We start from the raw sequence: 16448 nt of genomic DNA on the forward strand, positions 1-16448 counted from the left end.
CACGCGGAGCAATGCAGCCATGATACGCATGCAAGTAAGCAGCAGACAGGTGGGCATCCAACACCGACGCGTGCCTGGGGCAGACGGCAGCAATCAACTCGTGAAATAAGTCGGTAGGTAGGCGGTGCGTCGAGTCTCGCAGGCGCCGGCCATGCCAAGGCTCTTTATAAATAGCATCCTCACATCACGGCAGACCCGGCACCGGCCAAAGCTTGGTACTCGCCCTCGCCCTCGCCCACACCACTCGCCTCGACATGGCCGTCTCAACGTCGCACACGGCACCCAGCCCAGGCGGGCCCCACGAAACAGCGAAGCGCCTGAGGAGCCGTCGGGCAGGCATGTGGACAACCTCAGACCGTGGCCGTGTTCAGCAGCGCTCATCAAACAGCAACCAAGGCACTCTAGCTATGCCTCGGTGCCCTACCCGGCCTAGCGCCAACCTTCCCAATACTTACTCGACGGCACCACGGGCCTTTGACGCCCATGGAACCAGCCCACTCAGGCGCTATCGGAATCTGGCAAGCTCTGGCAAGCCACACGGTACCGTCGGATGCTTGTCTGCAACGCCCTCTCCCTGAGACTACTATAAGACGGGCCCATATCCCCACGCGACCCCGACCGACCGCTCCTGCTGTCGCCGGTTTGCCGTTCACACCTGCCACTCTTTTGCCCTGACGGCTGCCACCACTACCACCACCGCCGCCATTCACCGTGCCGTCACCCACCATTGTTCGCTCTCTTGCACTTACTTGGTCTTCTCTTGGCCCCTTGCCAGCCCTTCTCTTGCGCCCTCGTTGTCTTTCGTCAGCCCCGCCCTTATTTACTAATATCCCCCCACTTCAACATGAAGCTGTCCACTCTGCTGTTTCTCGTGCCTTTGGCTAGTGCACGGGTTATTCGGCAGGCACACCAAGTACCCATTGTCGACAAGGCCACAGGCGACACAGCCAGCGTCGAGGATAAAACCACGCACGCTTCGCCCACGATTGGCCTTCACTTTACAACGTCACATGCCGTGGCCGCCGCTCATTACCAAAATGGAACAACCAGGGATCTTGTCAGGATGCAAGGAGACGCCGACTATCAAGATCTGATGCGGCGGTGGATGTCCTCTGGCTCCGGCTACACTGGACCACTCGAACCCAGCGATGAAATGGTCTTGTCCGGCTTCATGATCCGACTTCACCGAGCCATCGAGACGGAGCTGGATGATTCCGTACAACAAGCCGCATTAGCCCTATCCCCCCAGGCTCCCAGGCTTCAACGGAAATTCCAGAAAGCCATGGTAGCTGCAGGACTTGCTTCGTCCGACGACAGCGCCGTACTCTACGAAGAAGCAATGGCCACCCACGCCGCTCTCAAGCCTGCATCCTCATGCACCACACAATCGAAATCAGAACATCTGCAACATGTTCTCTTCCTCGCCTTCGACGACGGCGCCTTCAGCGCAAGCATGCACGAATACACCTGCAGAGACTACGCATCACAAGGACACATAATCAACCGCAGCATACGCTCTGATCTCGGCTGGTGGCATCTCCCCATGTACGACGCGCCACGAGCAAAATTCTGGTCCCAGGTGAAGCAAAGCATCGCACTTATTCTAAGCCCGCAGGGCAAGGCGCCAGGTAGAATCGTTCTCCTAGGCAGTCACGGTGCAGACGCCGAATTCAAGAGCAGAGTCGAGGAGGCTCTTTGGGACGAGCTGGAAATGGACGTTAGTGGCATGTTAAGTGTTAATGAGCGAGGGGACAGCGAATGGCTGGCTGCAAGGGGTGCAGCAGAACTAGCATCGAGGCATGGTGAAAAGAAATACGCTGCATGAAGCTAATTAGGAAACCCCTCTCACCGTTCTTGGGGAAAGAAAGGAACAGAAAAAAAAGAGATACCCATGATAATTTTGTCTAGTTCTAAAAAAAAGGAAAGAAAGCATAATGAACATTGCAGCAAATAAAAATAATACTAGATCCAAAGGACATACCACCCACGAAATGTATACCAAAATAATATGAAGCAAATACCAAACAACATAGTAACACTTATGCAAACGACCATAAAAACTATCCTCACTCCTTTCCCTCCTCCCCTTGTTCTTCTACCTTTACAGCCCCAATCTCCTCGAAAACGGCCACGCCCTTCCTCCCCAATGCCGTCCCCACACCCACAGCCCTGGCCCCAACCCTCCTCATCCGCCTATACCCCTCTTTATCCGCCACACCCCCAACCCCAATCACCTGTACCCCCTTCAACACCTCGTGCTGCCCCAGCATCTGCGTGATGGTGTATACATTGCCCAGCGCGAGAGGATGCAGCGGTGTGCCTGCCAGACCGCCGATTCCTGTGCCATTTGCCGAGGCAAGGGTTGGGTGGAAGGATGTAGTAGTGGTTGGGGAGAAAGAAGAAAATGGAGCGACCAAAAGCGACGAGCCAAGCGTATTCACCGCCGTGATAAAGTCGACCGGACACGACCCTTTGCCGCTACAATCCAGCAGTGCATCGATTAAGCTCTGGAACTGGTCGTGGTACGTATACGGTGGAGTTTTAATTCCTACGGGGATTTCTGACTTGTTTCCTGCCTTGCTCGCTTGCCCTTTGTCGTGGGCTTCTTCTTGTTGTTGCTGAAGCGCCATTTCCTCTCCCAACCCACGCAGATACTGCGCCAGCTCTGTCCTCGAATACGCAGGCGGCGGTTTCCCAGGAATGTTTGGGCACGAAAGATTGATTTCCATGGCTAGTTGCATGCGGACGGTGCGCTGGCACGTGCGGATTTGGCGGTAGCACTGCACCACTTGGTCCGCGGTGCCCGTCACCGACACGATAATGGGCTTGTGCGTGGTGCGGCTGTGGAGCGGTACCGAGGCGCAGTGTGTGTTGCTTATTGTTTGCACGTAGGATAGGTATTCCGACAGGGGGATGGGCGAGTAGCCGAGCGTGTTGAGACTACCTGTCGTCGAGGCATCGTCTGATAAGTCCGTGTTTGGGGTTGAGCTGGAGAGGGTGTCCGGGGTGAAGAAGGTGAATTGGTGGATGCTGGGGTCGTGGGGGAATCCTTTGTTTGTAGACGAAGGGAGTGAGGTGCGGGTTGTTATGGCGCCAGTGTGGGGGTTGGTGTAGAGATCTTGCAATTGGGAGAGCGTGGTGCACCAGGGATTTGCCGAGTTGAGCAGTGGGGGGTCAATGGTTAGAGGAGACATGGCCGGGCCGTGCAAGTGGTCGCTCGCAGACGATATGACCAAGTGTGTGCTTGGTGGAACATGCAGGCTGCTGTGACTTGCGGACGATGAGGGGTTGCTGCTGCATTAGTGGGGTAGAGGTGGTTACGGGAAAGTTTCCCATTTCGCGATTAGAATGCTTGTCTTTTGCATATCCAGATAGCAGTTCATCTAGTCCGCGATAAGTAAACCACGCCCAGGCTTTCCTTATCATGTGTTGAAGATATAAGATGATTGGCCAGGAAACTCGTCGCAAGTAAAACACTACACCAAGTCTAGATATTGACTTCGTAGTAGTAAGCTAGCGCTGAGAAGTTCTACTTTTCCAACATCCGTACCTGGGATACCAAAATCACTCTGCGCAGCCATAATACTACACTATATATAAAATCTAATTAGATAGAATAATTATATAGACTATATAGACTAATCTACTGAGTGTTTTTATAATAATAGCTCTTGTATGGGCGTTAATAGTATCCTTTTTAATCATAAACAGGGTGTTGCATTGGCTGAACTGTTGCATGCACTGACCAGCTATAGTACTAGTCATGGATTTAAATTTGCACAAATTACTTGATTCCAATCCTTAGCAACGTCTGTTAACCGCATCGCCCCCACCTATCCCGAAATTACTTAAGGTAGCTTGATACACCCCGAAGTTCACATGATCGTTCGTCCGGTCCGTGTTCTGCAAGCCACAAGGATGATTTCTACGCTTGTTGGGCAGAGTGGTCGCGAGTATAACCTCCAAAAAGTGCTCCAACGGCACCCCAAGAAGCCCGAACTTAGCGTTTGCCTTGCGCTGTGTGTTCCGCAACTCCCGCGTATCTATCAGAATAGGTGAAATTGACCGCTTTTTCCCAGCTGTGACAAGACACCCTACGTCATGAAGCCCGTCTCTGAGTCCATCTTGGAGCATCTGCAGGAATTTCGAGCCGAGTTTGAAGGTCATCCCCGTCTTCGCATTTATGTAGACAAGATTAAAAAGGAGAATATTCTCGTTTACGAATACTTCAAATCAGATTTACTCGCATTAGTAGAGAATTACCCTCCTCTTCCATTGACAGCGAGGAAAAAGATATTGAATGAGATCGGAAACACACTTGCTGAAATGCATAAGAAAAATTGGATTCACCTAGGTGAAAAACTACCTGTATAGCTTAGTTTCGATAAAAGTTTTACTAATTTGTCTATAGACGTGAAACCAGACAATGTCTTCCTCAATTGGTACGTGGACTCAAGGGACGGATTTCACCTAGAGAGAGTAGTCTTAGGCGACATGGACTGTGCTTTGAAATTGAAAGGCGAGAAACTACTAAACTATAAGATTGGAAACGTTATGTGGCGTAGCCCAGAAGGACAGCTAGGAAAAGGCGTAGGAAAGCCTTCTGAAGTCTTCTCTTTTGCTCTCTTGGTAGGTCTTGTACTTGTTAAGACCTGTATGAGCTTATTAACTACCTAATCTAGTGTCTCTACGTTATCAAGGGGGTGCAGTCATTGCATTTCGACTTCGCGGAGCTTGACACTGAGCCTGAAGTGGTGGTTTTGTTTAAACTACTTTCGACCTTCGGCCCCCTACCGGATGAACTTATAAAGCATGTCGATGATGCCAATGCTGGTGGGCTTTTAACCAACTTGTGGCAGGCAGTGAAGGAGAACGACGTCAATGGGGATTTTGCGGATTGGACAGAGGACGTGTTTCCTAACCTCACGGACGAAGCAAAGAGGCTGATCTTAATGATGACCAATCTTGATCCTGCCAAGAGAGCAACGATGTCAGAGATTGTAAAGGATAGTTATTGGGTCGAAGATGACAATTCTTGAGTGACAGTTGCGTATTAGGTTTGCCGTGTTAAAGTTGAAGCATAGTATTATAATGGCTTCTTGAAAAGCTAATTTAGTCATAATGACCCCCGTTTCTTTCCTTCTTTTGCTTCTGTGTAACACCTTTCGATCATAGCATTAACGGAAAAAAACTCAGACTGTGACTCCAGATCCTTCAGGTTCCTCTCATTGTCAAGAGTGTCTTGCTGCTCGACATGCCATTCTACCCTGATCTCGCTGGTCCGGAGGAGTGGATTTAAGGATAAACATGCTTGGTCGTGATATGGTTGCCCTGGGAATCTTCGAAGACAGTAGTGAAGTGAGACTTGCTGTCGCTTTCGCCTCTCGCTGCAGCGCTACGAAATGCTCGCCGCAGGCAACAGCTCGTGGGTGTTGAGAGCCGAGCGTCCATATACGCCCGTGGTACGCTCTTTGATACAGCTCTGCGGCTTCTAAGTAGCGCCTTGTTGTGTGATCAAGGTGGGCGAGGCAGTATACGCTGGTCAGCGTGTTGGGGTGGTCCTTCCCCAGCGCCTTCTCTCTCCCCCCTCCAGCGCTCGCTGGCTCAACGAGATCCTGCTCTGTTTTTTGAAGCAGCTATAGGTATTTAGCAATAGACACAGCAGTTCTATTGAGGTAGGCGAATACCTACTTAGCCTGTATCCGCCCCCTGTATAGACAGGCCTACAAACACCATAAGAACTGCAGCGTATGCTAATGCACCAGCAAAGACTTGGTCAACCTTGTCCACGAAGTACGCCAAAATAAGCCCAAACATAAACACAAAGCCTGTTGTAGCTTCCAGTTGCAGGTAGAGATGTTGCTTCAAAGCCAGGAGCCACATAGGACCAACCAGAAACCCTGAGCCAACAATAGCTGCACTCAGTTTCCCCCAGAAGTTGTGGCGTAATAAACTCTTTATGCTGTCGTTGCGTGTCCTACCGATTGGATTCGCACGGCTGTTCTTGTCAAGGCACTCCCAAGGACCGGTGGGCAGCGCGGAGTTTATTTCTTTTGCGTATAGATTCGCTATGGCCTCTTCATAGTCTGGACGGTCTCTAAGATTTTGACGAATAATATCTCCATCGTATACACGTTCAGAAGATACGATGAAGTAATCGTATGCCCTCGAACTAGTCATCATGTACTCGTAGTCACGAACTGCTTGAGCTAGATTTCCAATCGTCAATTTCTCGTTTGTGTTTAGGGTGAATGTATTCGTACTATATTTTGCCAAAGCTGGTTCGAGAGTCATTTCTGCGTTTTTCATTCTCAGTTTCCCCTCCTCGGACGTGTTCTCGTCCTTATTGTCGAATTGCAAAGCTACGCCTATTTTGACTAGTTCTATCTGGAGTGCTCGCATGTACATTCGGTGCATTTCAGCTAAGCTGATTCTGTACCCAATGTCAACCTGATTTGGTGGAACACGCCCTAGAAGCTGGCAGATCCAGTCAAAAAGAGGCCAACGTTCCGTGACAAGGCTAATATAATTTTCCTTGTGTTGTTCGAGGGCTATTTTCCAGGACTTAGCCTGAGGAGAAAAGGCAGGTTTTTTGTCACGGCAGCTGCAAGTACATTCTACCTGCGAGGACGATCCAGGGCTTCCTGCCATAGCAATTCTTGAATGAGAATGAGTAGGGTTGGTCGGTAGTGAAGAAAGTGAAGAAAATCGGCTGAAGATAACACGAAGAAGCGGGGTTCAAGAGAATGGCGCTCATGCATTTTCCGGTCAGCATTTAATCCAATAGCGATTCAGGTCATGCATGATTACCACAGCTATGCTACGTGGCGGAGCTGAAGAACCACGCTCGTATGCTCAAACTACATTTAGGCATAGTTAATATATTCTACCTGCAAGGATGGTTCAGAAAGGCTTCCTGTTATAGCCATTCTTAACCTGATCAGTGAGAATATGCAGAATTAACCGGCAGTGAAGAAAGTGGAGGTAATTGGCTGAAGATAGCACGAAGAAGCGGGGTTCGAGAGAATGGCGCTCATGCATTCATTTTCCGGTCAGTATTTGATCCAATGGCGACCTAGGTTATGCATGATTACCACAGTTATGCTACGTGGCGGAAGAACCACGCTTGCATGCTCAAACTACATTTAGGCATGGCAAGGTTGCTCGAAAATCCTCAGCTAGGAAGACACATCAAATTTTGAGCGAGCATGGGCACACAGCAAAACAGCGACACAGTTTCATTTATATTCTCCAAGAAAGATAAATATCTCGTCATTGAATATTCAGTGACCCGGACCGACCGCAGCAGCCTGGCTTGTCAAAAAGAGCACAAGGAAAGTTTAAAGAAGCGTAAAAGGAGATGGACAAAGAAACCAAAAGTAAAGACCAAAGGGTCTAAACTGCTTATTAAATGTGGGTTCAAATTCCAAGTGGAACCTACAAGACCGTCCACGGTTCAGACATTGAAGGAAGAAGACGCGGAGATTCTAAGGCAGTATTTCTTCCAGCTCGATTCTAAGGTTGATGAAACTCATGATTTGGAATGGCCATGGGAACTCTGTTTGGAGGACGCATACGATTGGGACGAGTGGATGACGAATATAAGCCCGATAGCCATGGCGAAAGCCTCAAAGCAAGAGAGGCCCACAGTGTGACTTTAGAGGAGAGGAATCCACGAAGAAGACGTGGAATAGGAGCGGAATTCTGTATATCCTTCAGTCATGGGATGTATAGCAATCTTTTACCTGTAGTGACGCGGTCGAAGTACATAGCGCCATCTGATAACGTGTTCCACTAGTCAGTTTGCTAACATGTGCTGATCAATGTGAAGTAACAAAATGTGGCCAGTATTTGCCACTGATGGCGAGCATGATAGCCGACCCGCTCCAGCCCTTACCTTGTAGATGTCTCAAAATTTATACTGTGTAGATGATAGGTATATGTAGCTACGACTCATGAGATCGCTACTCTCTAAGCCATATACACCACCACTGAGAAAGGCGCTAACATTTATTTAGTAAGCGCCTTTCTGAGCGCCGCGCACTCAGGATAACTGAAGTGTAGCAACGGGAAGCCCATATCAGTCACTACTGTATACAGTTGATTATTCGCTGTTCTATCTAATGTTTCTTGCAATGCCAAAGATGCAAAAACAGGAGATTTAATAACATTACTTCATCTCTGTTATTACACGTGATAATTTTACGTGATAGCGCTTAGGCTATAACTAAGCATATTCTAAGACTTCACGCATGTTCCCCACAAAGCCCACCCAGCGATAACTGTCCAATGACTTGCATGAACAGATCTTAGTCTTTGAATCTCGTCTTTCCCAGCCAAAAGTTGAATTTTCCAGCTGCTCACCATCTTCTCCATTGCTGCCCAGCGAGGCATTCTTAATGAATTACTGTCTCCAAAACTTGTAGTTAATAACATTCTCTTTTAATAGCGATTTCTTGTTGTAACTTTGGAATTTGTAGAATAGCGAAGAGCGGTAATCTTGCAGGCGAGATCCGCTAAAGCGACTATGAACAATATCAACAAAATAATCAACAACATTATCAAAACCGCGGTAGTTTTCCTATCACAAGCTAATTACTAGAGTAGAAATAGCTAGATAACTGTTTTATTGAATGGCTATAGCTGAATAAATTCGCGAGTGAAGAACTAACGTGTCTAAATGGTAATCTTGTTCGGTCACATAGTGTGTCCGGTGACATAGGGGATGTTAACCGTAGTATTACAAGATGAAAGATAAAAATTGAAACGCACAACCAGATCCTATATGTGAAACCAACAGACAAAAAAAGGTTTCCCTGCCCATGCAAATGCTACGCCGGTTACAGAGCGTTCAATTTCATTAGCTTTGTCTTTCCTTGTTGCGCCATACACCATGCTCAAAACACACAGAAACGGGAATCGAGAACTGAAGCGTAGGTAAAATAGAATGAGACCCGGAATTCCATCTCCAATTTCCTTTGTAGACACGTCACACTTTCGTGACCATGTCTAGAAACTGACATAGCCAGTATCCTCGCCTCCCGTGTCATCCATCCAGCCTGCGCCAACTTCGCCCAGGCCAGGTCCGTGGTGATGGTTGCGCGCCATGCCTTCACCTTCACCTCGCTCAACCCACTCTTCGTTGATGTCGTTCCAGATGCGCTGGAAGTACAATCGCAACGATCGGAGTCCACGGAGATAACCCCGGTCGATGCCATTGGGGTTTTCGGGAGGGCAGGGAAGGTCATCAGGCAAGGGATCTTCTGCAGTCACGCAATTGGCAAAGTCGACAATCTTGAGTTTGATCTCTGAATGCTTTTCCGCCTTCGAAGGAGACGCGTTCCCTGGCCCGGAGGGTCCAGTAGCGGCTTCTTCGTTTTTTGTTGCAGAGTTACCATTGGATTGAGAGGTCGACCCGTCTTTTTCTTTTGAATCACCATCCCCGCGATCATAGAGCATCAGCAAGCTACTTGCGTAGAATCGATAGCCGGGCAGATTTTTGATCATGCGTTCCAACTGGCTAATCTTCTCCAAGATGACGGGAATGTGTCTAGTCGCCGCCTTGTACCCAGTCCCGTCCCAGAAGAAACGCTTCAGTGCGTCCTGAAACTCTTTCCCAGCCTTGAGATCTCGGCCAAAATACTTGTCCTCGAAAATATAGCTCTGCGTCTTCACATTCCAGATCTGCATGCCACAGACTCGCACGCCAAGTTCGCGGCTGGTCGTCATTTGGCACTTGCGCCGTTGAGAACGTTGCTTCTTCTCATCTGCTTCGATGCCATACTGACGCGTGCCCATTTTCAGATCCAAAACACAGGGCCTTGACATGCCTGCTGTGAGATCTTCAAGGAGGATGAAATGCTGCACACGCTCGTCAGATTGCTGTAGGGCACTTTCGGGATTGCTTGGCTCTTCGCTAGGTGTAGCAGCCATGTTACTCGGCACAGCGGGGGCTGCTGGTAACATGGTACCTTCTGGTGGCACTTCGGAGTGGTGTGCTTTGGGAGCTCTGTTGTTTTGTAGCGGCCGGCCTCTGTCTTCTTGACTGCTGGTTTTCGAGTCTTCGTCCATTTTGAAAACCTCTTCTTCTGCATCACCACCGTAACCGTCCTCTTCATAGTACTCGAGACCGTGGCGCTGTTCAGTATCAATTCCAAGGGGCCTCCTCGTCAAGCCGCTACCGGAGTGGCGGCGTCGAGGGAGGATACCAGGTGGCGGTTTTGACGCTTCATCATTGATTCCAGAGCCTGGCATTGAGCTGTGGCTGGGGAAATCAGCGCTTCCGCCCGAAGCATGACGTCGCGCTTCTGCCTTCAAGACCTGTTTCCTGGTACATTCTTCCGGAGGCTGCGAATGCAACGTGGCTACGTCTGTGCTGTTCCTCCTTATCGTAGGCGCAGAGCCTACCGTGGACTGCGGGGAATCTCCGACGGCGCGTGAAGCTATGACATGGTGACGATGGTGGCGTTGTCGATGATGTATGGTTGGTGGAGCAAAAACCTGTCGCAGAACTTCCTCTTGCAGCTTTCGATTGATTGTTGTAACGCCCCAGCTGGTGGTATGCTGCAATGGCGGTCGTGAGGAGCTCCTCGGATGGTACCCGTAGTCGCTCTGATATCGCCGATGCTGCTGTGAAGAAGAATATGAAGAACTTCTCATCCATGGATCAGGCGTTGTAGAGCGTGGTGGTACTCGGAACAAATTATCCGGGATGATATGACGATTGTTCTCAAAAATGACCTGAGGGGTAGGCATGATTTGCTGCGAGTGACTAACAACTCGAGTCGATTCCGGCTTGCTTGGATCACCAGGGGCTGTAGAGGCCTGCCTTGAAGGATTTTCTGACTGCGTCGTCGATGTGTTAACGCCAACATCGTGTTTGGCCTTGTCCTTGTGCGTCTTCTTTTTCTTGGGTGCTTTACGGTAAGTCACGTTCAGGACACCGATATACCTAGGCAATACTCTATCAGCAAACAATTCTTAATACGAGCAGAAAGGGCGAAAGAAAATCTTGGCTGAAGTTTCAGCTTCGCTCAGTAGTGCAGTTGGGATTTCATACCTTGGCAAGAAATCTAGCAGTTCCGGATGCTGCCTCTCAACTGTTTCGTAAAACTCGTTTTCTCGATTGTTTAGCTGCTTGCAGACTGCGCGTCTTGAGAAGCGGTAAACAGTCGAGTGGCCGCCTACTTGATGATCGTACGGTTTCAACTCGACAGCACCCAGTGGGGCTGGCGGCTGAGACGGGGCAACCGAAGCATTTTTGGGTTCTTTTTTGTAGGTTGCTGCAGTGGGCGTCGTACCTAGATCATCAGTCGCACTGGATTCATAGCCAAGAAGTGATTGAGCCGACTCAGCAAGCGACTCAGGCTCTGATTCACCTGAAAGCGAATCAACAGCCGAGGGCGTCAACGGCTGATCTTTGTCTTTCTTTACGGGAGCTGCCGTGGGGATGTCACCATGTAGGCATTGATTTGTATCTGTGGATTGTAGAGAAATTTCTACCTCTTGTGGGGTTTGCACCTCCTTCTCAGTAGCCCACCCTTTGGGCACTGCACTCTCGTGAATCGAAGCCCTCTTCTCGACAACATTCATCTCTCCATCTTGATTACTTGCTTCTTTGGCGGCCTGCTCGCTTGGCTTTACACGACGATGGGGGAAGTAGAGCGCCGAGGATATTTGCTCCTTTTCCGATTCTTCCTCCTCCTCCGAACCCGGCGTGCGCTCCCTACTGCTTCCGTCCTTGGGCTGAAAATAGTCCGAAGACTCATGGTGGTATGGAGTTCCGTTGGTGGGTGCGTGAGCGTGAACCTTGTCAATAGCTGCAGTTGGTAAACTGCGCGACACGGGCGATCGTCTTTCGATGCTGGGAGTGAGGTGACCAAAACCTCGGATATCTTCGAGGAGGCGTCTTGGAAGCTGCCGGTTGTCCGAGTCGCCTTGGACATTTGTTTGAGAAGGAGGTGTTATGGCAATGCCTGTGTCTGTGCGTGGACCTGGCTTTGATTCAAAATACGATTCTTTCGGACCGCCTGCAGGAGACTGGACTGCTGACGAGGCAAGCGACGCACGCCGCAGTTGCTCAGTGAGGTTGCTTGTTTCAGCCCCATTAAGCCTTGCTGATCCTTCCTCTAACAGGGTCGACAGAGTTCTCTCATTCGGTAAGCGCTCTTTAGCCTTTTCTTTCTTTTTGGGCTCCTCTGAGGGGTCACCGTCCTTGAAAACACGAAGATAGTGACTTGCTTTCCGGCTGCGAGCGGTGGTGGGCTGTTCGGTCTTGGCAAGAGTAGCTTCAATCTTCTTCTCCATTTCCTGGTCCATGATTGGGGTGTCGAGAATAACGTTGCCCTTGAACGGCACGGGCTTGCCCTCGCGCCATTCTCTGTTCCTGCGCCTCTCGTCACTCTCAAGCAGAGCGTCCTGCAATGTGGACTGGAGCTCTGGGCGGTGTGGCGTAACCGGGCGGTGGACGGGGGACTCGACGGGACTCATGTAAGGCGGAGGACTGTGATGGGGAGTCTCGAGGCACATGGCGGTGGCCATGGTTGTGCGGGAGTTGAAGGGGGTGTTAAGGAGGGCGTGGTGGTCAATTGAGCTGATGGGCGGGATGGTCGAGTGCTTTCTGCGTATGATGGGAGGGTCTATCAGTCGCCTTTGGGGAGGAGCTGGGGCGGCCATGTCTGACAAGCTGTGCTCGGGAGCATCGTTGGACCAATCTACTTGGCGAGCGGTGGCGCGGGGAGAGGAGATTGGGCTTTCTGAGGCCAGGTAGGTGGTAGCAAAGATGCTGTCGCGCTCATCGAGCTGGGGACGGTCAATTGACGACTTCCAGAGGGGGGAGTCGTGAGCAAGAGGGGCGGTACGCGAGCGGCCCGTCTGGGAGAGGCTCTTCGGGACCAAGGCATGGTCTTGTTGACTGGCGGTGGACCTCACCGAGGCGGGGGGTGAGGCATTTCCTTGGAGGTCCGGCTGGGGCGACATGGGCTCGACATTGATTCGACCGTGTGAAAGGCACCTCGTGGCGGGATGTGTGGCAGATATTGCCGGGCGGGCGCTGGACGGGGTGGCCAGGATGCGGACAGTCGTCGGGCGCGGCGGAGAGGCAGCGGACAGCCAACAGGGGCAGCAGGTCTTGGAGCGACCTAGCGCAAGAGAGCGCACAGCAACGGGCTCTGGCAGCAGGTCGAGGGGCGGCGTTGGGCGATGGCTTGCAGCAGGCGGATCCGGGGCGTGGGCGAGTGAGAGCAGACGACGGTCCACGTTCCAAATGTCGGTGGTTTGGCGTCAGAGTCCAGAGTGGCGCGAAGACGAATCGCAAGCGAGCGGCCCAATGACGTCTGCCTTGGCGCGTCCCCGGCGCGCGTCCGCCGCTGTGAGATGGGCGTGCGTGCGAGAGGGCGATGGGCTTCACCACGCAGAGAGCGGCATTGCCATGTGCACCCGGCCGAGCGCATATCCTCTTTCCGGCCGCCGCTGTTATCAATGCCATGCCATGCCATGCCATGCCATGTACTGTTTTTTGTTTTGTTGCGCTTTGTTGTTTTTGCTGGCCGCAACCAGTGTCGCTGCACATGGCCATCTACACGGCATGGGTATCCGTGTTGGCGATAACCACCATGGAGCGCCCGTGCGCCCGTGCGCCCCATTCCTGCCCAGTCCTGCCCGGATCCCATCGGCCGATTGACGGCAAACATCACAACATCAACAACAACAACACGCACATACACACATACACATGCTTTAGCCATACGCCCACGCCCCTCGCTCCCCTGGCGCGGCCCCCGCTGGCAAGCTGCACCCTCGTATCTCCTCTGCTCGACGGCCTTGTTCATCTCGTCATCTGCTATCTGCGCACCACCACCACCGTCCTTTCCCTTGCAGCAACTATGCATGGTCCCCTTCCCGCTCCCCCTTCGCGACCAATCACTCCGGAACGTGGCCTCTCACCGCCTGCTTCATCTTGCCCTGCCTGCCTCCGTCCTCTGCCATTGCAACTACCTTGCCCTTCACCCGTCCTCTAGGCCTCTTACAAACGGCGCTGCATAGTGCCGGCCAAAGTCGTCGACTGACGCATCAAGGTGCAAGCCCGGAAACTCTCTCTCCCTCGCCCAACACCCCGATCGCTCCCCCGCAGACCTTTGCGACCCCTGTGAAGCCTTCTCCGACACGAAGCTCCAGAATGATGCCGTCGTGTTCTTGTCCTTGAGGGGGATCCGCCCCGCCGATGGGGTGGGGCTGTTGCTCGTCACGTCGCCCTGCTTTGGTGCTCCAACGTCACTTCGTCCCATGGAAAACCTTGAGTTGCTTCGCTGGCTTTCCTCCGTCTTCTTCTTCTTCGTCGTGCTAAACTTAAAGGGCGAAGCTGCCCCAAAAAGATCCTGTGTGCTGATCGGCGGTCCACGAAACCCACTTTCATTCGCTATTGCCGAGTTTCGCTCGACCGTCATGGCTATACGTGGTGTCGTCGCTGTGCTTGGTGCATCCAAAATCCGACGGCCTGTGTCTAGCGATACTGGTGACTCTGCTCGAATGGTGGCGGGCGACAATGTGGGGAATGTGCTTTGCTGGAACTCGAGTTGAGCTCGTACCATGGCAGCTTGCGTGCACCATTCCGAACCTCGACCTGAATTGCTTTCGTGTAGATGTTCCTCGTGGTCTGGCATATCCTTGGTCTTGACTGTTTGTGAAGCCATTGCACTCTCTCCCTCTGCATCCTCCTCCTCCTCCTCTTCTTCTTCTTCTTGTTCCTGCTCTTTCTCTGCGCCTGGATCATTTTCGACAACCCGTGCCTCTTCATGACGTTTCCTTGCAATCGGTGAACCTTTCTCCGGTGAAGAATCAAAGTTGACAGCTCTTGGCTTTGGTCTATTAGGTCTGTTGCCAACAAGGTCTGCCCGAGCTCTCTTATTATGTGTAGATGTAGGCGATGGAACAGAGACAGGAGAGACAGAGTCATCCTGTTGTGTAGATTTAGGAGTTTTGCGTGACATCCTCCGCTTTGATTGTTGTGATGATTTAGCCGAGATACCAGTGTTAGACATGGAGTCGACGAGTCGCTCCGCGGAGCGTTGTATATCCTCTCTTGAGACCGTCATTTGGCTGCCCATTGACGACGTAACTATTGGGACGGTTCGCTGCGAGCGTTGCGCCTGCTCGGTGCTGTATGGTGTGCAGGCAGTCTGCGCCGTGTAGTCCTTCCCACTCCTTGTGTCCTCACAATCTACAGCAGGTGCTGAAATGTCCATAGAAGCTGAAGCACTCCATTTCCAGGTCTCAGGTAACGTCTCTTTTGGCGGCGACCTCGATACGCGCACTGTCTCTTTTGGAAAACTGATGCGCAGCTCTGCCACTGCTTCAGTCTGTGAGACCGTATGCCGCGTCCGAGAACGCGTCGGTGATGAATCGAATCGTTCGCTTGTGGCTTTGCGCATATCGACACGAGCTGAGTCAGGGCGGCGCAACCAGAAAGGATTCATCGAGGGAGTTTGGCGGCGTATGCATGTTCCAGCATCTACGCTAAAAGAGTCTGTAGTAGTGGTAGCGCGAATGTCGTCTTCGTCTGCTAATGGAGCAGTCGAGGGTGCAACCTGGACGTGACCAAGGCTATCGTCGGGCTCCTGGGCACTGAGGTGGATGGCTCGGGTAGCCCTTGAGGTTTCCGGTGAAGCTATCGAGACCATCGAGGGCGCCGGACTTTGCGCCACAGCTTGTGGCCTGCTGCTTCGTTTCCGCCTCGTGTTGCCCGCCTGTGCTGTCTTGCGCTTCTCTTTTGTCGGCTTCGTCCATGGGTTCCTCCAGTTGTCAGGGTCGAATGGTCCTCTTAGCCCCGCGGTGAGAATGACAGGCGGCCGGCCTCGCAGGTATTGGGCGGCAATTGCCTCGACCCGTCGTCGCTTCGCAGCCCGTTGCTCGGGGTCATGGTACTCGAGGGGCAATTGTTCGATGGTGTCCTGAGGGGGGAGGTAGAAGTCGTCGGTGGCCAGCGCCTGTCTCAGACGGGGGTGCAGGCTGGGGGGCATGTTGTCGGAATATAGGCTGGCAGCGGTGGAGGAATAGGTGGGGCCAGGCAAAAGGGCATGTCCGGGGCCGGACAGGATGAGCGTTGCAACGGCGTGGCGGCTGCTGCTCGTCTAAGCTCGTCTATGCCCGTTCATCATCTGTTCTTGGTCGTCCATGCTTTGGCAGCGTCTGCGTCGGGAGCGGGAGCATCTCCTGTTGCTCAGGCAACGGCCTTGTTAGCGGCTTGCGGGGGGTCTGACAAGTCCATGCTTCTCTCCAGATAGCGTCGATCCTGGCACATACATTCAATCGATAACAAGACGACTCGCCGATTGACGCGTTGTTCGTCATTCTCCCTCGCACCGTTGCGACAATCCACGACACGCGCACAATGCCGTGCGCGCCAACATAGCAGCCATTTTTTGACGCGTAGCCGCCCGCCAACAGCTTTC

General features: G+C 51.9%; 5 protein-coding genes across 5 annotated transcripts; 2 read left to right on the plus strand and 3 right to left on the minus strand.

The window, feature by feature from the left end:
* The first annotated feature begins 630 nt into the window (after nucleotides 1-630).
* PSV08DRAFT_299534 (uncharacterized protein) lies at nucleotides 631-2053 on the plus strand. The gene has a single exon (XM_014227043.1). The coding sequence runs from the start codon at nucleotides 845-847 to the stop codon at nucleotides 1823-1825; it is 981 nt and encodes a 326-aa protein (XP_014082518.1). The 5' UTR covers nucleotides 631-844; the 3' UTR covers nucleotides 1826-2053.
* A 13-nt stretch (nucleotides 2054-2066) lies between these two features.
* On the minus strand, nucleotides 2067-3243 carry PSV08DRAFT_390802 (uncharacterized protein; the record flags this gene model as incomplete). The annotated part of the gene is made up of 1 exon (XM_014227042.2): nucleotides 2067-3243. The coding sequence occupies exon 1, from the start codon at nucleotides 3192-3194 to the stop codon at nucleotides 2067-2069; it is 1128 nt and encodes a 375-aa protein (XP_014082517.1). The 5' UTR covers nucleotides 3195-3243.
* A 636-nt stretch (nucleotides 3244-3879) lies between these two features.
* PSV08DRAFT_179949 (kinase-like domain-containing protein) lies at nucleotides 3880-5039 on the plus strand (the record flags this gene model as incomplete). The annotated part of the gene is made up of 4 exons (XM_014227041.1): nucleotides 3880-4019; nucleotides 4080-4354; nucleotides 4412-4629; nucleotides 4683-5039. 4 exons carry the CDS (start codon nucleotides 3880-3882, stop codon nucleotides 5037-5039), a joined length of 990 nt encoding a protein of 329 aa, XP_014082516.1.
* Nucleotides 5040-5581: 542 nt separating this feature from the next.
* Nucleotides 5582-6417, minus strand: PSV08DRAFT_362402 (uncharacterized protein; the record flags this gene model as incomplete). The annotated part of the gene is made up of 2 exons (XM_014227039.1): nucleotides 5582-5636; nucleotides 5688-6417. The coding sequence occupies one exon, from the start codon at nucleotides 6415-6417 to the stop codon at nucleotides 5692-5694; it is 726 nt and encodes a 241-aa protein (XP_014082514.1). The 3' UTR covers nucleotides 5582-5636; nucleotides 5688-5691.
* A 2405-nt stretch (nucleotides 6418-8822) lies between these two features.
* Nucleotides 8823-16016, minus strand: PSV08DRAFT_202973 (uncharacterized protein; the record flags this gene model as incomplete). Its single annotated transcript, XM_014227037.1, has 6 exons — nucleotides 8823-10951; nucleotides 11060-13204; nucleotides 14008-14238; nucleotides 14293-14653; nucleotides 14696-14900; nucleotides 15087-16016. The coding sequence occupies 6 exons, from the start codon at nucleotides 16014-16016 to the stop codon at nucleotides 9010-9012; spliced, it is 5814 nt and encodes a 1937-aa protein (XP_014082512.1). The 3' UTR covers nucleotides 8823-9009.
* Nucleotides 16017-16448: the final 432 nt, after the last annotated feature.

This window comes from Bipolaris maydis, assembly GCF_028858645.1.
Source record: "Bipolaris maydis strain C4 unplaced genomic scaffold PSV08scaffold_7, whole genome shotgun sequence".
NCBI classification, from domain to species: domain Eukaryota; kingdom Fungi; phylum Ascomycota; class Dothideomycetes; order Pleosporales; family Pleosporaceae; genus Bipolaris; species Bipolaris maydis.